The sequence below is a fragment of the Pseudophryne corroboree genome, chromosome 3, assembly GCF_028390025.1.
Source record: "Pseudophryne corroboree isolate aPseCor3 chromosome 3, aPseCor3.hap2, whole genome shotgun sequence".
In the NCBI taxonomy this organism is placed as follows: Eukaryota; Metazoa; Chordata; class Amphibia; order Anura; family Myobatrachidae; genus Pseudophryne; species Pseudophryne corroboree.
This window is the reverse complement of record NC_086446.1, coordinates 564,421,525-564,448,870: the sequence shown is the minus strand read 5'-3', so window position 1 is coordinate 564,448,870 and position 27,346 is coordinate 564,421,525. Positions and strand designations below refer to the sequence as shown.

At 43.5% G+C, this 27,346-nt stretch overlaps 1 protein-coding gene across 1 annotated transcript in view; it reads left to right on the top strand.

The window, feature by feature from the left end:
* Nucleotides 1-4,329: 4,329 nt before the first annotated feature.
* Nucleotides 4,330-27,346, top strand: part of EBI3 (Epstein-Barr virus induced 3) — a 39,979-nt gene continuing 16,962 nt past the window's right edge. Inside the window, exons 1-6 of the mRNA XM_063963229.1 lie at nt 4,330-4,399; nt 5,329-5,480; nt 5,627-5,724; nt 6,059-6,228; nt 13,604-13,846; nt 20,403-20,520. Of these exons, the coding sequence (XP_063819299.1) occupies nt 4,330-4,399; nt 5,329-5,480; nt 5,627-5,724; nt 6,059-6,228; nt 13,604-13,846; nt 20,403-20,520 (851 nt within the window). The remainder of the gene's footprint in view (nt 4,400-5,328; nt 5,481-5,626; nt 5,725-6,058; nt 6,229-13,603; nt 13,847-20,402; nt 20,521-27,346) is intronic.

Here is a 27,346-nt window from a genome sequence, read left to right as displayed (position 1 = left end):
GTCTACTATCCCACCTTTGAACTAAACGGCACTATTGTATAATTTGTACTCAGCGCCCGCATTCTTACGCACTTTGCGCAAACACGCGACCGTGCGTGTCTCTTACGCTGCGTGCGCAGTCCTGTACTTTGTCTGAGACATGTGTACAAAACCCTGCATCCGCAATAAAACAAATGACACAGCTCTAAGTATAAATGTGAACAATACTAATTACTATTGCCCACTAGACACAACTTGTTCTGTATAAACTTTTATGCAGACCTGCGTTTGTGTCTTTACGCTTACTTCCTTAAAATACTGTTATTTCAAATTTACCTATATAGCAACAAATGTATCCTATTTCACACAGATCTATAATGACTCTAGCAATAATCAATAATTTAAATGATATGATTCAGATTGGATAGCTATCTTGCAGAACATACACTGATATAAATATACACATAATTATAATATTATATATAATATATATTATATATATATATATATATATATATATATATATATATATATATACCACTTGACTCTCATAGAACCCCCACACAGTACACACATACTGAATGAATGCATTTCCTTCAAAGTCTCTAATTTGCATATCAACAGAGGTTCATATGCCTGTTCAAGAGGGTAGTGGGACAGGTTAATTAACATTTCAATGGCTATCCTAAACTAGCAAGCAGATTTAACTAAATCCTGGAGGAAAAAGAAAAAAAACTTTGTTTATATCTGTGTGTAATTCTTACATCAAGTATTCATCTCACTATTGACTCTCACTAGGCCCAATTGAAACTATTTGTAATTGACTATGGCATGGGTTAAATAAATGCATTGGTAACTCATAAATGGTGTTTGATGTGACCAAGGAAAGCTGATTGTTCTGAGCAGAATGAAAATCAGCTATTTAGAAAATGACCTTCCTAAGATGGCCACTGCTCCTCCCCCTTTTTACATCCATGAGGGTTACACAAAATTGTGGACAGGCCATGTGGTTAGTCCAAAATAGAGAACAGACCATGCGGCTTCCTTTGTCACAAAGAAATCACACACCATACAAGCACCAGAAGTTACTTTAGGCCTGAGTTTAAAAAAAAAACTATATCAAGGCTATGCAGCAACTTTTAAACCTACTTAACAGATAAACAATCCAATCTGAATCAAACACAATATGACTTATTTGAACCTTGTTTTGCAACAATAAAAATACATTTTAGCGTCTTAAATATTATGAGAAACGCATTGTCCCTTGAAATTTCATATCATTGGCTTACTGATAACACAACAATACATTAACGTGGATGTTATTTTCATCAGCTTCGCGATGCGTCCATCGGAGCCGGTCAATTACAGCCGCGTTTGTAATGTACAGTGCATCATTAAGACCCTGATATCCTGTAAGAGCCCCCATCTGTGAATGCCAAATTGCTTTCTCACAAATATTTAAAATGCCCGCTCTAATATATATTGTAAACGCCTGCACATCTTATTACCATGTGCCATGAATGTGCACTATACATAGCAAAACACTGCATCCCATAAGAGAAAACAATACACCCACACATTATCTGAGTTCCAAAGCTCATTGATGTATATATTTGTTATTAAAAGGATATGGATTCAATATATTACAAAGTACAGTATACCTATAGTTACATGGTTACACTCACACAGTAAGCAGTTTAAACATACAGTTACATACAGTTACATTATTATTACCAGTTATTTATATAGCGCACAAATATTCCGCAGCGCTTTACATGCCAGCATACAATACCATTATCCTTAAGTTATATAAATTCGTCTTTCCATATCACTCTCTCTCTCTCTCTCTCTGTAAAGTAATGCTGGGACTCCATCTTCCTCTGAGACCAAAACAGGAACTACCCTCCTGTGTGGCCCGCAGTGTGTTATCTAGTTTCTGGGGGAGGGGACTCATGATGAGTCACTAGTCTCTTTGTATATGCTAATCAGGTTCAGCCTTGAAGACATCCAAAGGGCTGGCATGAGTTTCCTGTCCACTACCTGTTTGGAATATGTATTGTTCTAATAAAAGTGATTTTAGCTTTTATACATTTAATCATAATTATCTGCTGCAATGTCCCACAACTTCACAACAAGCATCAAATGAATCTACACATCAATCTGGTTGCTTCAATAGTAAACATGACCGGTCTATCTGGTTTCGTTCAAATAATACACATACATGACATTATTTCATTATATATAATTTTAAATCATCATGATGTCTGGCGCTTGATATTATTATAGTTATGTACTGTATGAAATAAGTGTTGAATCCATTTCTGTGGCATGTCCGTGTAAATGCGGGTGTTACCATATATTGCTGTGCTCGCTGCGCATATTTGCAAGTATAGCGACTTATATGTGTGTAGTTTGTATGTTCTTTTTATGTAATTTTTTTTTACTTCGACAGTGCCTATAGGAAGGCATGACCCATTAAGTACCTTCTATATGTGGTGGGGCTGACATCCTGAAAGCCATTAAAAATGAAGTGAGATTGGACAGATTTCCTTCCTGTAGTCCCTCTGTCCCTAGTGTAGAACTTGTCATTAGTGAATATTTCTGTCAAACTTTGACAGCTATTCATGCAACCTCTGGGATTACATAGGACACATCAAATTTGATTGTTGGCTTTCTACACCTGCAGCAATTTTTTTTCTATCTGCAGCTATTTGCTCTTGTACTTCAGCCATTCACAGCTAAAGCTGGGTGCACACTTCTCTAATCCCCGGGAGATCAGACTGTTTATACAATCCTTCTGTAGACCTGCTCACAGATTCTAGAGCCAATCCTTGCTACATACTTGTCCAGTTTTTTTTACAGCAGACCAATCTGTGACCATATCTGCTGTAAAAATCAATTTGGATGTTGGAGAAGGGGAATATATTAATAATGAATGTTTTTAATTATAATGGGATGGGGAGAGCATTTTAATGTTCTTTAAAAAAAAAAGTGGGTCCCCCCAAAACGCATAGCCAGCCCTGGTCCAAAAAATACAGGGAACAAATCTTATAGTGCCCCACCCCCCCGTATTTAATGAACCAGTACCGGGTTCTTGGAGCTGGCCCTGTTTCTAAAAAATGTGGGGAACAAAATCAGTAGGGGTCCCCCATATTTTCAGAACCAGCATCGGGCTCCACTAGCAGGGGAGTAATGGCAGTAGTCCGAGCGGCTCTTGCCACGGGCAAGCAGGACTTTTGCCCCGAGGTGCCGCTGCCGTGGCAAGTGCCGCTGCTAACTGGGGTGATTAAGAAAAGGTCCTCCCCGCAAAGGGAAACTAGATGCGCAGTGAGGGTTGCGTCTAGTTTCCCATCACGGAGAGGACCTTTCCCCCGCTACTGGTGCCTGCTGTGCAGTGTGCCTGATGTCATTGCGCACCGCACGGCAGTTTAGAACAGCCATAGATGCTAGAGGACATAATTGACCTCTAGTGTCTGCGCTCCTATGGGAGATCCGAGGCGCGGCGACCGAAGACGGAGGGCAGCAGCGGTCGGGAAACAGGAACGGGGCTGGTGAGTATTCTTATTTTTTTTTACTAGGGGTACAGCTACTGGTGGGCACAGTAATGGGGGCACAACTACTGGAGACAAAACTAATGGGGGCACAGCTGCAGGGGGCACAACTGCCACTGGAGGCACAACTACAGGGAGCAAAACTGTGACCATACCCCTTCCCTATGAAGTCACGCCCCTATTTCTGCCGCGTGCCTAAGGCACGCACTAACCCTGTTTCACCTGTCGGGGGGGACCAAAGGAAACTTTCGCCCTGGGTGCCACAAGGTCTAGAACCGGCCCTGTCATAGCCAGGGGAGGAGCGGGGTCCCATGGCCGAAGCATCCATCCCCCTAAGTAGTAAGCCCAGGCTGGGGATTCCGAAGGAAGTGGGAACCCCCCAATAAAGGGGTTCCCCCTCACCAGGACACCCAAGGCCAGGGCTGTAGCCCAGGGCTATACCCAGCACCCCTGGGTTGTGGGTAGCAAGTTGATAGTCCAATAGTTACAAATATAATATTGTCTTTTACAGGGGGACTACAGGTCCCAGCAAGCCTCGCCTACATGCTGGTACTTGGAGAACCACAAGTACCAGCATGTGGGCCATTTAGGGCCTGCTGGTACCTATAGGCCCCCTGCAATAGAAATATTAAAATAAACAAGACACCTTGATGTTTTAATATTTTATTATGTGGCACATTCACCTGGGGCCCATCTAGGACTTCACCAGCATCTTCTTTTTTCAGGAGCTCTTCACAGCTCCTTCTCCTTCATGGGACTGACAGCAGCTGCCTCGTGCTGGCACAAGGGGGCGGGGGTGATGACGTGGCGAGCTGTAATTGGTGAGCCGCAGCTATCTTGTACACGGCCGGCTGCCGAACTCTGCAAAGGTAAAGTTAGCTGTCCCGCCACCTTGCTCCCCGCTATAATACCCACTGCAGCGGTGGTGGACGGTGCTGGGATCCCTGCCACAACACTGATAGTGTGCTGGGATGCAGGGACTGGAGATTGGTGGCCTGCTCTGGTCTCTGCAGCCTACACACTACAATGTCAGTCGCCTGAACAGTGGTTGGGTCTCCTGGTTTTTAAGCAGGTTTAAAAACCAGGAGACCCGACAGGCAACCAGGATCGGGGTGTGCGGGTTGGTTGCAGAGGGCACACACTTGTCCAATGTCGTGCAAACTGGTCGGTCGGGAGACGGATCTCCCGAGGATTGGACAAGTGTGTACCCAACTTAAGTGTCTACCTTAAACTTGAGCAAGGGGTGCTGGCAGATACCTTGATCACGTTGGCTTATGTTCCCATTCAGGCTTTTTGAGTTCACATGATGCCCTTCAGGATGATGAATGCTTTAGTATAACCAGAAGAGTTGTATGGAGGAAAGGCATCTGGTAATGGCATTTTGGCATACAGTAGCTGGTATGGATGGAGAGGACACCAAACCAGCATCTTTCCTGGAACTCCATGGAATCTTATCTAGCTCAGCTTACAATGGGCAACAATAATAAGAATTCAAATTGAGATCTAATGATTTTCAGTTACTTCTGTGTATTATACATAGTAAAGAAACATGAAGAGTACAAGTGGAATGAGAACAATAGGTTTGAAATGTGTGTTCATTGCATTACATTGTTTTTTAAATGGGACTGAAAAACATTACTTTTCATATAGTCATTAGTTCATCCTGTAAAGTACGACTGGATTTTCCTAATACATGCAAATGTAAGTCTTCATATGTAACATTCAAATTGTTTTTTCAATACTGTTCTCAGCTTCAACATGTATTGTTCCCTTTTTTAGTCTTCTTTTTACATTCCAGCCTATTTCCTGGCTCATAACAGGAACTTAAAAATCAAACCAAATTCCCACACAGTACAGCACTATATATGTAATCGCAAACAGATAGCGTTTTTCAACTGGTACAAGTTTCACTATACACAACATTGCCATCTGAAGAAGTACGTTGAGAAGGTAATTCTATATGCTATTTCCGGTAATGTCTGTGTCTGAAACGTAGAGGGGTCCAGTAAAAATGTACATGTTTATATGACAGCACTAAGTCTGTAGCCGCCTTGTATTCTCTATATGAACTATGATTTATATTACTGTTGTCCTAGATCTCTTGCTGTTTCTATAAACTGGAGAATGATCTGGATCATAATCCTTGCGACTGTACTAAATCTTCCTCCTCTTTCAGAGCTCTTAAAGACTCAAGGTGACGTATAGACAATGTTACAATAATGTGGGAGTACATAAGAGGCAGAATGTAATTGGGACTCAGCAAATGGAGTAACATTTTGCATGAACAGTGCTAGTATGATATACAGTATAACAGGAATGGCACTGCTTGTGTTTCTCATGCAACTCTAATATTATTCTTTTAAGCAAAAGCAAAGTACATACTACATAAAAGCATATCATGATAATACAATAACATAAACCACTTGATAGAAGCTTGAAACACTTGTTTTCAGAACAGTGAAATGCAAATTGAAAATTAAAACCTGAATAAATAGGGAAATTGCGAAATTCATAATTACACTGCACAGATGTAGTACTCTACAGAATGACAGAACACATGATCAGAAAATCTCCACCATGTTTCAGTTCGATCTGAATACAAGTCTTACCTACAACAGTGACAAGAACACTTCTGATTCTGAACTGTGCCTTTTCTATGCCTTTAGTAGCATTTCATGTTATTCCTCATACACAGTGAGTAATTCAGACAATTTATTGTAGGCACGGAAACCATCAGAGTCTTTATATTCCAGCCAATAGAGTCCCATATTATGCATTCCTGGTATCTTTCTAGAGCTCAAATAATGATGTCCTCCATCTCCATACACATATACACTGCTCAAAAAATAAAGGGAACACTAAAATAACACATCCTAGATCTGAATGCATGAAATATTCTTATTAAATACTTTGTTCTTTACATAGTTGAATGTGCTGACAACAAAATCACACAAAAATGATCAATGGAAATCAAATTTATTAACCCATGGATGTGTTATTTTATTGTTCCCTTTATTTTTTTGAGCAGTGTATATCTGAACCAGTCCTGTATTGGTATGGGGTAAGTTATTTAACAAGTTGTTTTTATGTTTAGCTATAAATGAGGTGCAGTGAGGTTAAATAACATAGTCCTGCATTAATTAGTGCAGCCTTGTCTACACATTGGGGGTAATTCTGAGTTGATAGCAGCAGCAAGTTTGTTAGCAATTGGGCAAAACCATGTGCACTGCAGGGGGGGCAGATATAATATGTGTAGAGAGAGTTAGATTTGGGTGGGTTATTTTGTTTCTGTGCAAATACTGGCTGCTTTATTTATAATATGTGTAGAGAGAGTTAGATTTGGGTAGGTTATTTTGTTTCTGTGTAAATACTGGCTGCTTTATTTTTACACTGCAATTTAGATTTCAATTTAAATACACCCCACCCAAATCTAACTCTCTCTGCAAATGTTGTATCTGCCCCTCCTGCAGTCCACGTGGTTTTGCCCAACTGCTAACAAAGTTGCTGCTGCGACCAACTCAGAATTAGACCCATCCTCCGTAATCTCTGATTACCCAGGAATTTTCCTATTCCTTTTGGCTGCCACTTAGATTTTATTAAAAACATCTCGCTAGAACTTTGGGCAGTGTTGTTCTGCAATGCATGTCCATGGCACCTTTCACCTCTAGCCACTCCAGAATTCAAGGGTAGCTGGGAGGATATAGGGCCTGATTCAGGTATGGCAGACCTGCGCCCATCATCGCAAACTACCATTTTTAGGTACTTTGTGCACGTACAGTACCCGTTATGCACATGCGTGTATGGGTCCTGCGACATAGGACGCACAGCGGCAGCAGACTGCTAGTGATGGTCAGTTTGCTGGCATCTGGAGGGCGGGGAGGAGGCGACAATGGCCTCCGTTTGTGAAAACAGAGGTGTGTTGCCACCATTTAAACGGATCTCTGTCGTAGGACTTAGATTTCTGGTCCTCTGTGAAGGGTGGCTTGCCGTAAGCCACCGATGGTGGCTAATTCATTCAATGCTGCATCCTAGGACGCAGGTCAGTCCGCTACAGCAGCAGGAGGCATCTCCATGTAATAGACGCCTCCTGCTGCATCACCGTACAGCGCTATCACTGCTGTTTCCAAGGAAGCAGTAGTGATAGCACCTCCAACCACATCTGAATGACCCCTATAGTGCAATCTGTCACATGCTTCTCAGTTCAGAAGAGACCTGATTGTGCCATTTTGCTGAAAGAAACACTCAATATTTAGAAATAATAGAGGAATTATATAAATGTGTTTGATCTGGAGGCTCAAGGTCATTTTGAAAATTTGTAGCAAAGTTGTGAAAAATAGCTACCAAATTAGAAAAACCTATTAGAATACAGGAATTCGTCCCATGGTCTCCTATTTTAATAAATGCCCATTCAGTGGGTGGTCTTTGCCATTATGTGTAAAACAGTTATAGAAATGCATTATGTAGCTGTGTTTCCCACTGGAGCTGATCACATAGACTCAATAAGCGACAAAGGGCAAGAAGTGGATGGATAGAGAGATAGGGCTTGTTTTGTTCATATGTTTGTAAATCCAGTCATCAGGACACAGAGACATGTGAGTTCACTGCTGTGCTGTTTATTCCATCACCAACTCCAAGCACACTGCACACTGGACCACCCACTTCCCAGCATCCCCCTGGTCTTAGGGACCATCACTGAAGATTCAGGCTTACACAGATTAGTAAGGGAGTGTCTACAACTATTAAACATTCTAATACACTAAAATTACAGGGCTAGCAGTGAGGGATAGTTGGAATGGCTGTGCTTGGACCTACACACAAGGATCTTGTAATGTAGTTATTGGTAACCCTAGTCAGTTGTCTTTCATTCTGCAATATTTGTATCCATCTAATACAATTTCTGCATGGACAGAATGGGTCCTGCGATCGCATTGGAAGTATGCAACATTGGGTTCATCTCAAAGATGAATATCAACCCTGGAGAGGTATTTTAACTACCTCCTAGCCTGCGTGATGCTTCACCGCTCCCCCCCACACGCCAATAAGGAATGAAGTTCAACGCAAATGAATTGATGTTGCTGCCGAGTCCTATGGCACAAGGAAGGTGCGGCAGTAACATCAATTCATTTGCGGCTAGGAGGTTGTTAAAATACCCCTCCAGGTAGATATTTCATTTATTATCAAGCACATTTATATTCATCTTTGAGAGGAGCACATTAAAACAGGGAGATCCATTTGTCCCGCTCTCCAATAACATCTATTATGGATATCTGAGTGTGCACATATTCTGGGACTCTGTATTCCATTGATACACAGGAGTATCTGGACATCACAATTACATCCAGATTGGGACTGTATTGTTTTTTTTATAGCTAATAACAGTGTTGCTTTTCTAGTGACTGTCAGTAGGTTGGTATGTGGTTCTATTCATACAGAGCAACAATGTTGCTTGGATGCTATTTTTAATGTTTTAATAATTGTTTTATACATGGTACTATCTTCTGCGCTCTCTTATATAGTTTGTCCTTTAGATTACACTATTATATAATTTGTCCTTTATATTACAATCTGTGCTCTCTTATATAGTTTGTCCTTTATATTAATGCTATTTACAGCATTGTAACAATAACGTCTTCAGAACTTCTAACTTGACAATTTAACATCAGGTTTATAGTTGTAAAGCTGACACCATTAAAATGCTTTAAATCACATTATTAGCAACTTGACATATTGGGTTTCAACTAGAGATGAGTGTGTTTGGATTAAACACCAGAATTAACGCCAGTTTGGTTTTATCACACTTTTTCCTATTGGCTATCCAAAACAGGTGACATCCGTGAGCCAATAAGATGCCGTTTTGAGAACCGAGTAAATCTGAGTAAAACCGAACCCGCTCATCTCTAGTTTCAACCTAATAGTGTCTGTATTCAGTGGCGTAACTTAGAAAAATCTTGAAAGCACCTCGCCCCCCCGCCCCCAACCCACCATTGTCAATGCCCCTTATGGGAGCTGGAGAGAGAGAGAGTGAGGAAAGAGGGAGAGAGAGACACACAGGTGGTGTCGAGGGGGAGAGAGAGAGGAACAAGAAAGAGGGACAGAGAGGGAGGTCAGGGAGAGAGAGTTTCATTGAAAAAGAGGTAATAAGAAGCTGAGCCAGGAGTGAGAGAGAGGGTGTCAGGGAGAAAGAGAGAAAGGGATGGGGGGAGGGCATCATGGAGAGTGAGAGGGTGTCTAAGAGAGAGAAAGAATGGAGGGTGGGAGGGAGGGAGGAAAAGAGGGGAGCAACAGAGAGTGAAAGTGTCAGGGAGAAAAAGAGAGGGAGAGAGAGAACGAGAGAGAGAGCATGTCAGGCAGGGAGAGAAAGAGTGTCAGGAAGAGAGAGAGATAGTATCAAAGAGAGGGAGAGAGAGGGGGAGATAGTGTCAGAGAGAGATAAAGTGTCAGGGAGAGAGAGACAGTGTCAGAGAGAGATAAAGTGTCAGGGAGAGAGAGAGAGGGAGTGTCAGGGAGACAGAGAGGGACAGTATCAGGGAGAGAGAGACAGTGTCAGAATGAGAGTGTGTCAGGTGGGAGAAAAAGAGAGGAGCAAAGGAGAGGGTATCAGGGAGAGAGAGGGAGAGATGGGAAAAAAAGCAGGAGATACATTACGTATCCATCCTGAACACAGCAGAGGTCTCTGATGGGGGCGAGCACTTCACGGAATTAGGCCTTGCCCCCTAAATACCCACCAATCATGGCATCAGCATCCAGGACTTGGAGCTGACCAAGAAGGACCCCCCGCACCCCCTTTCTACATCCTCCATGTAGCTGTCGGCTGCAGCGGCCATTCTCACAGTGAATGGGGACAAAGGGGGAGCAGCGGGCCTTGGTGGCAACCCATGTCTGGGTGCAGGGGGAGCAGCGGGCCCGGGAAGCAGCTCAACCCCATGGCAGCTGCACCCTTGGTAGTTATGCCACTGTCTGAATTCTCAACATTAATCTTTTCACTATCAATGGAAACTGTATATCCATTCAGGGAATCAGGGATGTGCATTTCAGAATCATTTTCTTTTCACTGCATACTTCTCATAACTTTACTGGAGGTTTCCCAGCCTATGTACCCTCTTCTGTCCTTCTATGTTCCAGCTGTCTATCTGGGTGCCAGAATTATTGACTTTGATACCCATTTAATACGGGAGCCGGTCCTCTGCAGCTGTTACACAAACATGCAGGACAATCCAAAGGATAGAGGGGGCTATTCATAAAGCAGTGAAAAGTGTGGAGGAGTGAGCCAGTGGAGAAGTTGCCCATGGCAACCAATCAGCTGCTCTGTATAATTTTATAGTATGCAAATTATAAATGTTACTTCAATGCTGTTTGGTTGGCATGGCTCACTTCTACACACTTTTCGCCGTTTCATGAATAAACCCGACTCTCCTATTTTTCATTTAAACAGGTAGATTTTTACTTGAAAATAATGGCAATTATGCACTTATCATATTAATTCTGCACAAGCCATTCATTCCCAAATTTCTGCATATTAAAAAAGTATTTTCCTAACAGTAACTACAGTACTTACCTGTTGTCTTTATTTATATTAACAACACAACAATAAACCCTACTCTTAAGTTAGTTCGGTTTGTAGGTTCCATTCTTGATTTATAACTCTCATTCCTTGTCCACATCCAAACTGTCTGGATATATGCATCTTAGAAACATCTCAAGAATATGCTCATAACTCACACAAGACAATAAAAAACCTTAATGCACTTTTCATCTCCAGCATTGACTGTCTTTACCTAAGCAGACCCTACAATCTTATGAATGCAGAGGGTAGACTCTTTCCCTCGCCATTGTTTTACTGCTTATCCATTCTGTCATGCCCATAAGAGTCCAATATTAAATACTCTGTCTAAGAAATAAACATATTAACAAAATTCTAATACTCTAATTAGGATCAGTGCCGCTCATCCTCGCTCACCTCCTGGTCTTGCTCTCAGTTACAGGAATTTCATCCAGCTTGACTGTGTGGAATTCCCTCCCTCAGGTTTTCCCCCCAAAATCCCCAAATTCCTGAACCTCTTAACCTCTCTAGACTATACTACCCATGTAAGAGTTTAGCAGATGGGGCAGTGCTAAGCACTCTGGCACCAGTCCTTCCTTTAGATAAAGTTTGTTTTAACCACTGTTAACCTTTGGCTCAAGGGAAATTTTGCGGCAACTTTTCTTCATGTAAGTCATCAGTCTCTAATAAGTAACTGATAGTAAATATACTATGCTTCAGGTAATGTACACACTGAGTAGTGATGGTGACAACTAATCACTTAACATTAGGGTGCCAGTCAGTGTATTATAGAAAATATACAAGATGAAATGATGATTCACAGCTTGATGCAGAAGAGTAACATTAGATTTTAATTTTAAGAAAACCATCAGGGGACAGTATATAAATAGTCATATGGTTGGGTTAATTTTGTTGACATATCTGATATTGAGTTAACACTGTTGTAATGCCAGTATGAGGCATGTCGACATTGACCATATCAAAATTCACTATGTTGACACTGATGAAATGTTGACATAATTAAAATGTTGACAAAACTGTGTCCCGGAGCTGCTGGTGGGAGCTTTGGCAGCAGTTGTATCTTCTGGGTTTGCCAGTCAGCTGATCCACAGTTCTGAAGGTCTTCTCTTCCAGTGGCGGTGAGTATGCTACCAGCTGATCCACAGTTCTGAAGGTCTTCTCTTTCAGTGGCGGTGAGTATGCTACCAGCTGATCCATAGTTCTGAAGGTCTTCTCTTCCAGTGGCGGTGAGTATGCTACCCTTATCCCTAACTCTCCCTCTGCAGCCTGGCCATCACCCCCTCCTAGTGCCTAACCAACCCCTCCCACAGCCTACTGCTCCCGTCCACAGCCCAACCCTAATCCTCCCCTCCCACAGCCCAACTCTAATGTCGTCATCCTGCAGAACCTGAACAGTTCACATGCTGACACTGTTAATGTCAATATTCTGCAGATGTCAACATGTTCTATGTCAACATTCCAACAATGTCGACATCATAATTGTTGACATTTTGAATGTTCAAATGATGACTGTATCCCAGTCATACTAACCGATTTAAATTCCTGAGACATTTTTAGATTTTTGGTTAGCAAAAGTGACTGTGACTATAATTTTGGCGTTTGATAGTTTGTGATATGCATGAAAATATGAGTGAAATACAATGTAAGACAATATGCACATTGTGGTGTGGGATAACATTGTATATTCTGGTGTAGTTTTTCTTATATGGACAAATAGACTTAGCAGATTTACTCTGTCTCCACAGTAATCTGAAACCATTCTGCAGGCTATTTGAGTTTGCTCCAGACAGGAGCTGCTTGCATCTGTTTGGCTCCCTGGTATTCCCTGTGTTTAGTATCTCTTTGCCTGGTTTCCTGTTATTACTGTCTCGGGTATCCCTGTGCCTCATGCTTAGCTACCACCGTCATACCAATCTCCGGCACTGTGGTGCCTCATGCCTCTTTGCCATTATTATTTTCTGTATCCAGTACACCTGTGCCCATGACTGTTTTCATTGGCCCATTACTGGTACTTAACAACTTGCACGGTGTCGTTAACAAAGCCCATACTTACTCGCATGGGTCCCTGCTGATTACCTGCTCCATGTTAAACTTCATGATAAGTGAATAGCGTCACAACATTCTAACTGTTTTGGATACGCCACATCCTCTTGGATTACTGATGCTTGAACAGCGTGTTACTTTGTTAATGAAATTAGTTGTGAATACGTATTAAATAGTCAATAGTGTATTTGGCTCATTAAGCTCTCAGTGCAATCAGAACATCCTTTTACGTATTTATTTTCTCTACACGTGATTTACATAGCTAATATACATTTTGTCAATTATAAAAATATCATATTTTGACAAGAAGGGACATCAGACACCTACAACTAAATATACATATAAGAGATCCATGTACAGTGACATGGATAGTTAGGAATCGTACATGCTTATGGGTACTAAAATGTTTATTAATTATTGCTGAACTCTGATAAAAAATGACTTTAAGACAGTTATATTATTATTTCAGTGTGTTTTCCAAACACCCACCAAACTGAGCAACTAGGAACAGACGTATTCCTGCACTGTGATACTCATTTGCCTTTTGCTGAATGGAGGTTTAATGGAGAGTGGATTCAATATGATCAGAATATTTGTTCAAATGAAAGACAACTCACATTGCGAGGAGTAAAGAAACACCAGAGTGGTAACTACACTTGCCATAACCCTGAAAATGACGAGACCTTATCTCTGACGGAACTACAACTTGGATGTGAGTTAAAATGTACAATTTCTAAATTACATTATTATTGTATACTAAAGAGGTACCAAAGAGATGTGGATGCTCTAGGGGGGTAATTCAGACATGATCGCTAGAGTGCGTTTTTTGCATCCCTGCGATCAGGTAGTCGTCGCCCACAGGGGGAGGGGGAATTTGCTGTGCATGGGTGCGATCGCATGTGCAGGAGAGCTGCACAAACAGAAGTTTGTGCAGTCTCTGCACAGCCCAGGACTTACTCAGCCACTCCAATGATCAGAGCCAGAGCTGACGTCACGAATCCTCCCACAAAACACCGGGTCCCTCCTGCGTTTTTCCAGACACTCCCTAGAAACTGTCCGTTGCCACCCACAAACGCCCTCTTCCTGTCAATCTTCTTGCGATCGCCGGTGCGCAGTTCAGACCCGATCGCCCACTGTTCAAAAACGCACAGCAGCGATCAGGTCTGAATCAGCCCCTAAAACCCTATTGCATTGATCTATATTTAGGGGGTGGTCTTTTGGTTGCCGAATGTTGGGATCCCGGCGCACAGTATACCAGCGCCGGAATCCCGACACCCGGCATACCGACACATATTCTCCCTCGTGGGGGTCCACGACCCCCCTGGAGGGAGAATAAATAGCATGGTGAGCGTAGCGCGCCACCGCGCCCGCAGCGAGCCCGCAAGGGGGTCATTTGCGCTCGCCACGCTGTCGGTATGCCGGCGGTCGGGCTCGCGGCACCGGTATACTAGTCGCCGGGAGCCCGGCCGCCGGCATACCATACTACACCCATATTTAGGGGTCTATTTATTAGATGTAAAGACATTTAGACATAGCTGTTTCCACATAGTTTGAATTGGGACAAGTTAAAGAAATCCCTACAGTAAACTTGCTTTAAGCAAAGACCTATCATAGTACTCATTACTTTAATTTAGGCATCGAATGTACAGGAACATAAAATGTATCTTATCTTTCCATAGAGGTGTCCAGTAGGGGATCCCATCAGAATTCCGGCTGTTGGGATCCCAGCAGCCAGAATACCGATGCCGGAATCCCGGCACTGTTCAAAATGCTGTCACCGACATCAGAGCTGACCCTAACCAATATGATGCTCTACGCAAGATTTTGGCTGATGCCCCCTAGCACCACCGCTAGTTCCACCTCTGACCCTGCAACCCTTTCCCAGCACCATCGCCCCTCACCCATAACAGTCCTCATTTTGCTGTTCCTAACCCCTATATTTTAAATAGGAACAGTGCGCACATTCGGAGCACAGCCCAAAAAGAGGTGTGTTCTTGCTGGGAAGGGGCATGGCCACACAATAGTACCCCCAATTCAAACTATTCCACACAGTAGTGCAACTTTATTCACATTTTATCATGCTATAGTGTCCCTTATTCACGTCACATCACACAGTAGTACCACTTTACCTTATATACATTACTCCTCAGTGTAGTGCTCCTTATTTACACTACATCACACTGACTTGCTCCTTATTCACATTCCACCACACCATATTGCTCTTTATTCACATTAGACCACACTGTAGTGCCCTTTCTATACGTTACGCCACACAGAAGAGCACCTTATACACATAATGCCACACATTAGTAATGCATTTATACACATTATACCACACAGTAATGCCCCTTAAACATATGACACACATTAATGTTCTTATAAACATAATGCACCTTACACATTATGCCAACTTTTATTAATGCCCTTATACACGTAATGTCCCTTACACATATGCCGCACATTATTAATGCCCTTATTTATTTATAATTTTATTACCAGTTATTTATATAGTGCACACATATTCCGCAGCGCTTTACAGAGAATATTTTACCATTCACATCAGTCCCTGCCCAGTGGAGCTTACAATCTATATTCCCTACTACATGTACACACACACACATTCACGATAATGTTGATTTTGTTGGGAGCCAATTAACCTAACAGTATATTTTTGGAATGTGGGAGAAAACTGGAGCACCTGGAGGAAACCCACGCATGTACAGGGAGAATATACAAACTCCGCACAGTTAGACCATAGTGGGAATCGAAACCATGACCTCAGTGCTGTGAGGCAGTAATGCTAACCATTACACCATCCGTACTGCCCTTATACACATAATGACACACATAATGTCCCTTACACATATGCTGCACATTATTAATGCACTTTTACACATAATGACACACATAATGCCACACATTAGTAATGCATTTATACACATGACACACACAGTGCCCCTTACACATATGCCACACATTATTAATGCATGTATACACGACACACAAAATGTCTCACATATACCGCACATTATTAATACACTTATACACATAATGACACACATAGTGCCCCTTACAAATATGCCGCACATTATTAATGCCCTTATATACATATAATGACACACACAATGTCCCTAACACATATACCGCACATTAATGCACTTCTACACATAATGACACACATAGTGCCCCTTAAACATATGCCACGCATTATTAATGCATTTATACACATGACACACATAATGTCCCTTACAGATATGCCGCGCATTATTAATGCATTTATACACATGACACACATAATGTCCCTTACACATATGCCTCGCATTATTAATGCATTTATACACATGACACACATAATGTCCCTTACACATATGCTGCACATTATTAATACCCTTATATATATATATATAATGACACACATAATGTCCCTTTCACATATACCGCAAATTGGGGGTCATTCCGACCCGTTTGCACGCTGTGGTTCATCGCAGCGGTGCGAACGGGTCAGAACTGCACATGCGTGTTGGCCGCATTGCGCAGGTGCATCGTTGCCCGGGTAGCGACGCCATGTATGAAGAAACTGGTCGCAGAGGCGACCGCAAGAAGATTGACAGGAGGAAGGCGTTCCGGGGCGTCAACTCACCGTTTTCCGGGCATGGAGATCCGAACGCAGGCATGTCCAGGCATTTGGAGGGCGGATGTCTGACGTCAATTTCGGGACCTTCATCGCTGGATCCATCGCACAGGGTAAGTAACTGCAGGGCTAGTCTTGTTTTACACAACACTATTTAGCATAGCAGGGCTGCACAAGCGATCGCATCCCTGCTATGCTAAAATACACTCCCTAATAGGCGGCGTCTAGTTGATCGCATGAGCAGCAAAAAGTTGCTACATGCGATCAACTCAGAATGACCCCCATTATTAGTGCACTTATACACATAATGACACACATAGTGCCCCTTACATATACTGTATGCCGCACATTATTAATGCATTTATACATGACACACATAATGTCCCTTACACATATGCCGCACATTATTAATGCATTTATACATGACACACATAATGTCCCTTACACATATGCCGCACATTATTAATGCATTTATACATGACACACATAATGCCCCTTACACATATGCTGAACACTACTGCACAACCAACCCACCCGCACACAGCAATCACATGGCCACTAACACTGTGACCTCTGCCTCTGCTTGGATACAGATGTGTCCTCATACATCTTGACTCGATGGGGGTCATTCCAAGTTGATCGCTCGCTAGCAGTTTTTAGCAGCCGTTCAAACGCATTGTCGCCGCCCACTGGGGAGTGTATTTTCTCTTTGCAAAAGTGCGAACGCTTGTGCAGCCAGGCGCCTGCAAAATCATTTTGTGCAAAACAAGACCAGCCCTGTAGTTACTCTCCGTGTGCGTTGATTCTAACGACGGAGGGACGGCTTTTGACGTCACACACCCGCCCAGCGAACGCCCAGCCATGCCTGCGTTTTTTCTGCCATGCCTGCATTTTTGTAAGCATTCCCTGAAAACGGTCAGCTGACACCCAGAAACACCCACTTCATGTCAATCTTCCTACGTTCGGCCGTGCGACTGGAATGTTCGTTATACTCTGTGCAAACCCATGATGCTCATTGTACCCGTACGACGCGCCTGCACATTGCGGTGCTTACGCATGCGCAAAAATGCCGATTTTTAGCCTGATCGCTGCGCTGCGAACAGTGGCAGCTAGCGATCAACTCGGAATGACCCCCAATATGCCATGCAGAAGGAGATGCTTGGCGTGAGTCACCTGGCAGTTCTGCAAACGTCCGGCGCCTTTTTGATGAAAATATGTCTTATTTGCATTACTATGTGGCTAGGATGTACAAGCAGCTTCTGCTGATTAAAATGATATGCAACATGCCTATATACTGTGTGCGACTGACTGTATCTGCATACGAAATGCTACATTACAGTGATTTCCAGGAATGCACTGTAACGTAGCATTTCACATGCAGATACAGCTGCACTCACACACACAATATAGGCATGCCACATATCATTTTAATCAGCAGAAGCTGCTTGTGCCCCATGGAATACCATATGCCATAGGCATTTGCCTAGTTTGCCTATGCCTAGGGCCAACTCTGACCGACATCCTGAATAGGTTCCCCATCCTGGTGCTGGAATCCCGACAGCCGAGAATGCCGAACGAGCAGGCACCAGCCCACCGGAGCTGTAAGCTGCGTGGCACCCCCCAAGGGGAGTGTTAGCGTTAGGCTGAGGGGGAAGGCTTAGGTTTATGGAGGGTTAGGGTTAGGTTTAGGCTGCAGGAGAGGGTGGGTTAGGGTTAGGGGGCCAGAGGGGAAGGTAAGTATATTTACCTTCCCCTGTCGGGATTCCGACCATCGGGAGGCCGCGGCATCCAAAACAATGGCAAATCGAACCCAAACCCCCAGTATATAAAACAGACCCAACGCAATTTGTCTATATTCTAGACTATGTAATTTCTAACTACCTTTTGTTTGTATAAATAATTTCTGTGTTTAGTGTACCCTGTAACACCTGTCACCTGTTCAGCTGTGGCACATCAAGCAGGGAGAGTCCCCTACTGCTTCATGCCCCAGTCTGACGCTGCTCTCCCTTCCCGATATTCAGCAGCCCACCTCCCAGATTCGCCATCGGGTGCCTAGAGATGGCCAGGAACAGCAGAGGCAGCAGCAGCCATCACCATGCATGCACATGGGACATCAATCTTGCTTCTGGAACTTCTCCAGGACAGACCTTTACGGCAAGGTCTGTCCTGGAAAGAAGTTTAATTTAAATATCTTGTTAATAGATTAGCAATATGCCACTACAACATGCCGTATATTTCAAACTATTACCACATTTTTTACTAAATAAACCCCTTAGTGATTTGGAGGGTGAAACCTAATCTGCAAGCAATATTTGGTGGGTTTTGCATTGGCTTAGGCTAGCATGGTGTGTTTGTAAAAAAAAAAAAAAATTATTGCAAATCAGCATCTTGTCTAGTCATCTAGGGGAGCTAATGTTTGCCCCATTTTCTATTGCCTAGAAGTAAATGTCCCAATATGTGCCATCAAAGCAAAAATGGTACATTATATTGATGCCTCCTTTTTAAAAAATAAAATGTTGTGCCCCAAATAGATTAAATAATAAAATATTGCCTCATAATAAATCCGGACAGCAACTTGAGGTAACTGGTTTTTGAAAACTTCATTTTTCTGGCGATTATTTATTAATCTTGGGAAATCAGGAATATTAACTCACCGATACAAAAATGTTTCTCAGTTATAAAAAATATACAGGACTCTTTATTAATAACTGGCAATTGGGATGGTATTCACCAATCCCCATAATTTATTAATAACATATTATCCATGTTTAGAAATAGATACATAAAATATATATTTATATGAAACAATTTTTTCAATGGTTTCCTCTTCATTTAAATAATAAAGCATTTTTCATGCATAACCTTCTACTATCACAACCTGAGATGGCGAGAGCAGAACAAGGATTTTGGCGGTAAGTGTAGTGCCACGATCCTTGCTAATTAGGCTTCCACAGAAAGCCAGCAAATGTTATAGTCAATGATGTTTACCTCTAGCAATAGTTATCGCCAGTGTTAACCAGTGGCGGATTTTACCTATGGGCTGCGGGATTGTACCCCTCCCAGTAAAATCTGCCTCCTCAGCTCAGTGAGACTAATCTGGCTACACTGTGACTGGCAGTGACTTCCTATTGTAAGTCCTACTTGCCAGTCACCCACAGGACAGGCAGTCCCATTGGTAGGTGTTTCATTAGCCCTATACATTTCTGTTTTACTGGTGTCACTCTCATTTTTTTTATTATTATTATATTTAATAAAAAAAAAAAAGTGCAGACATATTACGCAGTGTTGTACATTGTAATGATCATGACACAAGTGACATAACAAGGCATGGAACAAAAGGTGAGGATAACCCTGCCCTTACAATCTACGAGTTCGGGAACACTTTATACATAAAGGTGTGGAATAACAATTGTAGCTGTTTTATCTACCACCAAGCCAGATACTTTATATTATTCTCCCACTATCCCGATTTCTGTACAGGGCTTATGGGGAAGTGAGTGGGGCTTTAGTGGAAAGTACTGTAACCACGGCTGGGCAGATATGGGCACGTTGTGTATGAAATACAAAGATCAGGAGCAGGGCTTATTTTTCATATTTTTTGTATGTATTAAATCATGATGGGTAATTATGTACTTAGTACCTCCAGAGAAGCTCCATGTCCAGTGCAGCGCGACAAGTTACCCGGAGAACATTAATTGTACCTGGGACCTGCTGCCTGACACCAACCTGCCCACCACCTTCATTACTACCTACAGGTAAGTTACTTTCTGTTTTCCTTTTTACTGGTGTACTCCTTTCTCTTGGGTTTCTGTTACTTTAAACACCAACTGCACATAATTGAGAAATATTATTAAACTAAACTGTGGAAAAATGAGTGGATTGTTGTGCTTTTTATTCTGTTGTTTTTATTTTCCAGTGGTTGGGGCAATTTAGAGATAGTATAGACAAAAAGACCTCATCACTTTTAGTACAAACTATTGTTTTCCTAGATGATCCAATCATTCACTGAGTTGTCATTTGGAAGTAGCAGTGAATTTTATTATACCCCTTTTACACCGCCGCATAACCCAGGCTACGACTCGGTGTAAAAGGGTTAGCCCATGTCCAATGACCCAGGGATCCAACCCAACTAGCTTGCAAAATTGATTCTGGGAAGGACCCAGGTTACGTGACAGTGTGAACCGGTAACCAGGGTAGTCACTGCACAGGGAGAGCGGCGCCAGCAGAGGTAGGCCCCAGCAATATCCCGGGTCCATGTTTTAAATATCTTCTTTGGATTATTCTAACAATTTTTATAGTCAAAACTCTGGCATGTACTGGATTATGACAGGGAAGGCTCTGCCTCCCTTCCCTACCTTTACTGCACCTCACTGGTGTTCATAGACCCAGGCTGGACCGGGAAATGCACAAAAGTGTCTGATGTTCTCCTAAACCAAAGGTTTCTATCACCAGCACTGTTGTGTTTTTTCCCAGTAGGTTCCCTGATCCTTCTTTGCCTTTCCCTTCTGAACTAATTGGCAAGTGGGTGTCTCCCTTCACATACTGAGTATCCATGCTTACATTTGAATGAAAAGATTTCCAAATGCTTATTTAACTTTTCTTTGTGTGTGGAGGCGAGGGCCCCAAGCACTCACTGAGAGCTCAAACATACTCTTCCTGACCACATCAGATAATTCCCCAGGTTCCCTAACTGGATCTATAGGAACCCTGGAATCATCTGCTTCACAGGAGATTTCTGTACCCCCTGCAGAACACCTTAGGACCCAGTCATTCCCCTGTTTTGAGGGCATGCTCCTTCAATTGTAATCATGGTTCCTACAATCCACTAAATGTAACTGCAATACCCCAAAAGTCAGTGCCAGAACATGAGCTGGAGTATGGGGTACTTACAATGACCAGGTTTTGGATATGATCAGAGAAGGTCTGATCATAAGGTCTGATCAGGCCTTTAGGTAAATTCTCCCTTCAGACACAATGACCCACAACAGTTTTTCTTCGAAAAACAGATTCTCAGTATTAGAATGAATTAGCAGTATTGCAAAAATAAAAGCAGTCTAGGTAATTAATCATCTTTAGTGAAATTATCTTTAGTGAAAGCAGTTCAGTGCATGCAGGTTACTGCGGTACTAGTAGTGCATCGGCTTTGGTTTGAGCAAAGAGTCTATGCAGAGTAGAAAAGTAAACCCCTCTGAAAAAAGCAGTTCTAGGTATCCCTTCTTCTAAGGGTACAGTTCTTACTAAACCCCCTTGCCCTACCCCAGCCTTGAGTAGGGCCTAAGCAACATCTAAGAAATCCTGTGGGGTCTTTTCTTTTAATGCTTGCGGCCTCCCAGACTGCTAGCAAGAGTCCTCAACAACAGGGGTTAATGTGAGCCAGAACAGGGCGGAACTGCGTTCCGTCAGTTCCACTTGGAGATGGAACGGAGTTCCGGCTCCTCCGGCCTCTGAGATTGTATTACCAGCGGGCGCCCGGCTCTCTCTCCACAGCGGACAGCCGGAGGTAGGCACTCACTACTGAGCTCTGGCTTCTGGCTCTGTCAGTGTATGCTGAGCGGACGCTGGAAGGACTGCAGTGCAGCGGTCAGACGCGAGAGCGGTGCTCGTGATTATGGTGGTTCCCCCCCTCCCAATGTGTAGCGGCACATCTACTGGGGGCATTACTACCGGGGGGCTTTACTACTGTGGGCAAACTACTTGGGGCATTACTACTGGGGGGGCTTTACTACTGGGGGCAAACTACTGGGGGGCTTTACTACTGTGGGCAAACTGCTGGGGGGCTTTACTACTGGGGAAAACTACTGGGGGCATTACTACTGGAGGGCTATACTACTGGGGTCAAAGTACTGTGGGCAAGCTACTGGGGGTATAACTACAGGGACATTACTACTGGGGGCATAACTACAGGTGCATTACTACTTGGGGGCAAACTACAAGTGGGCTAAACTACTGGGAGCATAACTACAGGAGTTTAAACTACTGGGGGCATTACTACTGGGGTCAAACTACATGGGAGCGTACTACTGGGGGCATTACTAATGGGGGCTAACTACTGGGGGTAAACTACAGGAGGGCATTACTACTGGGGGTATAACTACTGGGGGCATAACTACAGGTGCATTACTAATTGGGGGCAAACTACAGGGGAGCTAAACTACTGGGGGCATTACTACAGGGGTTAAACTACTGGGGCATTACTACTGGGGGCTAAACTACAAGGGGGCAAACTACATTGGGGCTAACTACTGGGGCATTACTAACAGGGGCTTACTGCTGGGGGCATTACTAACAGGGGCTAACTACTGAGGGCAAACTGCAGGAGGGCATTACTACTGGGGGTATAACTACAGGGGCATTATTACTTGGGGCATTACTACAGGGGCATTACTACTGGGGGCATTACTACTGGGGGCAAACTACACGGGGGCTAAACTACAGGGGGGCTAAACTACAGGGGGCATAACTACAGTCATTACTTCTGGGGGCTAAACTACAAGGGGGCAAACTACATGGGGGCTAATTACTGGGGGCATTACTAACAGGGGCTTACTACTGGGGGCATTACTAACAGGGGCTAACTACTGGGGGCAAACTACAGGAGGGCATTATTACAGGGCCATTACTACTTGGGGGCATTACTATAGGGGGGCATAACTACAGGTGTTAAACTACTGGGGGCAAACTACAGGAGGGCATTACTACTGGGGGGTATTACTACTTGGGGCAAACTACAGTGGGGCTAAACTACTGGGGGCATAACTACAGGGATTAAACTACTGGGGGCATTACTACTTGGGGACATTACTACTGGGGGCTAAACTAAAAGGGGGCATAACTACAGGGGCTGAACTACAAGGGGGCAAACTACAGGGGGCATTATGACTGGGGGCATTACTACTAGATGCTACACTACAAGTGGGCAAACTACTGGGGGCATTACTAACGGCAAACTACGTGGGGGCTAAATTACAGGGGCTAACCAACTGGGGGCTAAACTACTGGGGTCATAACTGTAGGGGCATAACTACTGGGGCTAAACTACATGGGGATAAACGACTGGGGGCATTACTACACAGGGGCATTACCATTAAGGGAATTACTACTGGGGGCACTACTAATGAGGGCATTGTAAAGGGGGCACTTCATAAGGGGCATCACTCCTGGGGACATAAGGGGCACTACTATTGCGGGCATTGCATAAGGGGCACCACTACTATGGGCTCTATATAAGGGGCACTACCACTGTGGGCACTACCAGTACAGTGGACATTGCATAAGGAGCACTGCTACTGTGGGCATTGTATAAGGGGCGCTACTGCTATGGGCATTATGTGTATGATGGGGTGCTGCTACTGTGGGCATTATTACTATTGTGTGACCTTGCCACTTTTTTGAGACCACACCCCTTTTTTGCGGCACGCGCAATAACTCTATTACATGGGCGCCTTGGGGAGGGGAGGTGAGTTCCACCACCTCTCTAGGACCACTTTAAGCACTGCTCAACACAACCTGTACCGGCTCAACGCAGCTGGGATTCTGTTACTGTTCTCTGCTTCAGTGCCACAGCCGCTGACCTCAGACCATTCCTGCCATCTTAATCTCCAGGGCCCCCCTGGGCAGTCCCTCTCTCCCACCAGAACAGGATCCGTGTGCACACAAAACCCCCCTCGTGTGGCCCCGGCCTAAATCTTTATTCTACCTGGGCCATTTGTGAAAATACTCTCATTGACAACAGGTTGCCCAACACTACTGGTGACCAAGATAATTATACTGGATTGCATGATGCAGAGGCTTAAACCTTGTAGTGTACGATTCTGACTTCAGGTAACTGGAGAGAAGGGAGGTTAAGAGGGAGTTGTCCAAAATAGACTGTGTCACAGTGGAATGTATATGCCATACATAGGGCCTAAATCAGACCTGATCGTAGATGTGCTAAATTTAGCACATCTACGATCAGTCTTCAGATATGCGGGGGGACGCCCAGCACAGGGCTAGTCTGCCCCGCATGCACCATTCCTATGGACTCCTATATGAGCGGTTGAGCATCTCTGTCAGAGGCGTAACCATAACTTTGTGGGCCCTATAGCGAAATCTTGAAAGCCCCTCGCCCATTTATCAACAAATATTTGCAGCTAAATCCTCAAAAACACCCATTTTCAGGGGTTAGTACAAATCTCTCCCAAATGTTTCACTGAGAGACTGCAACAGATATCTCTGATACCTGCTTTTATCCCTCCATTAACATTGGCAGCCGCATCCCAGGGGGATATGATACTGCAAGATTTACCAATTTCCAGAATGCAAAGCTCAGATGGTAGTAGCCCATTGTAGCCTATGGGCTACACATTGCACAGTAGCCATTGTGCATGTGTGGTCAGCAGGGCCGCACATGAATTGCACAGGGCCCCCAGCAGCACACTGAGCACATCACAGGAAAGGGCTACCTTTGAAACCCCTGTCCCTGTGGTTGTTGGTTAATACATGGCACAGTAATTTGCAGCCTGCAATATGATCTTTGGCGCTGACATTGCACCAAATTTTGATAAATGCTCCCCACAACATCCATTTGTAAGATACTGTACAATCATGGGCTAAATGTAATTTTTCGGAGGTGAGAGACTTTGGAAGTCTGCCCATTTTTTTTAAAGCAACAATCATTTATAAGGTAAAACCAACCTGGTTTTGCCTTGTAAAATATTGCTGCTTTAAAAAAAATGGGCAGACTCGTCCAAAGTCCATTGCCTCCGGCAACCTGGAGGCTATTACATTTAGCCTCATGTCTGAGAGAAATGAGTTTGTATAACTTTACATGATACAAATCAGTCAGACAATACAGTAACCATGTGCATGCACAATTTATACGGTTAATCAATAGCTTTAAAAACAAACAAAAGTGGAAACTGTAGTAGTGAAAAAAGTCAACAGTCCAGCTGCCGTCGGCAATAATGTTCAAATAGTATAAATATCAGATAGGGATAAGGGCACAGAGGGTGGTGTCTCAACCTATGTGCAATCCTTTTGTGCTAGCCTTCTGCAAGCCTTTCTGCTGTTCATCTCCATGAGCTGCGTTAATGCTTATTAGTGGTGGTCCCCGCTGTCCATATGCTGGTGTGTGTGCACTCTCCAAGCACCGGTGTGGTACAGCGGTGTCCTCTTTCTGCGACCACGAGAATTCTTGGATGTAGTTTTGCTGTGCTGCTGTGTGCTGTGTACAGATGGACGTCTGTGTATTCAGGCAGCGTGTTGGTCTCTCCAAAGCGTTGTGGTGCAGGGGGAGCGGCAGGCCCTGGAGGCAGCTGCACCCTGTGCATCCACAGTAGTTACACCACTGATCTCTGTATGCATGTTTGTGATATGTCTACAACACCCCTATAAAAATACAAAGGAGCAGATGTACCAAGCCTTGGAGATTGATAAAGTGGAGAGAGATAAACTACCAATCAGCTCCTAACTGTAAGTTTTCAAACACAGCCTGTAAAATCACAGGAGTTGATTGGTTGGTACTTTATCTCTCTCCACTTTATTACTCTGTACAAAGAAAATCAGCAGGGATGAATTTACTCAAACTAAGACTCCGTCACCTCTAGCTTCCTTTTAAAAAATAAATCTTATGGGCTGGATTGCACATGCCCCTGCTCCTATGACTGCCCCCGAAGCATTATGGGGATGAACTGTAGTGTTTGTTCTGTGTTCAAATACCTACTGCTGAACTGGGGAGCTGCCTAATGTGCCTAGTGGGAAAATACAGCAATGAAAATTATGACGCATGTGTGGTGCAACGCATGCAGACAAAACATAGCACCAATGAGTCTGAGCTTGCCACTGCGTCCGAATCAGGCCGCAAGTTTTCAAATGCTCACAGTTTAGGAGATACAATTCCTGTACTCATTTCATGTTAAGGTATAGTATTGATCTCATAGCTATTACTGAGCTATGGTACAATAAAAACCACAACCTGGACATAGTGAATGAATGTGACAAGAATTGGATATATGAATAATATGAGATAAAAAGAAATGTTGAGAGTAATTGAGTAAATGTAAAGAGTGGCTAGAGAGATCTCATATACGGTATATTTGGACCATTTTACAGACAACTAGGACAATGATGCATCAAGGATTGCGCATCCCGCCAATGATCGCATGTGTATCGGTGTTTATAAAAGCTGTGGAAGTCCTTCTGCGCATGCGTCATATGAAGGGCGCACCACAGGGGACACTGGGAGGAATCCGATTGGATCCTCCTCAGTGCAAAACGTTAAAAGAAGCCCATAGGCTTCTATTATGTGATACCATCTAAAGATGTCATTACCCACCAGGTCTAAGCTCTGGTATGCAATATATTCCGGAGCTTGCACCCGGTGGGTAACATCATCTTTATGCGAAACGCGACCAAGCCTTCGAAAACTGCATTTTCGGAGGTTTAACTGCAAAATTCCCTTTGATGCATTCTACCCAATATGAGGAATTCATAGATCAGATCACTAGTCTGCATATGTCATTATTTCTCTATGCACACGATTCTTCCAGTGATTTACATGCTAATGCAATACCCTTTTTACCTTACTGCTTATGGGCCCTTTAA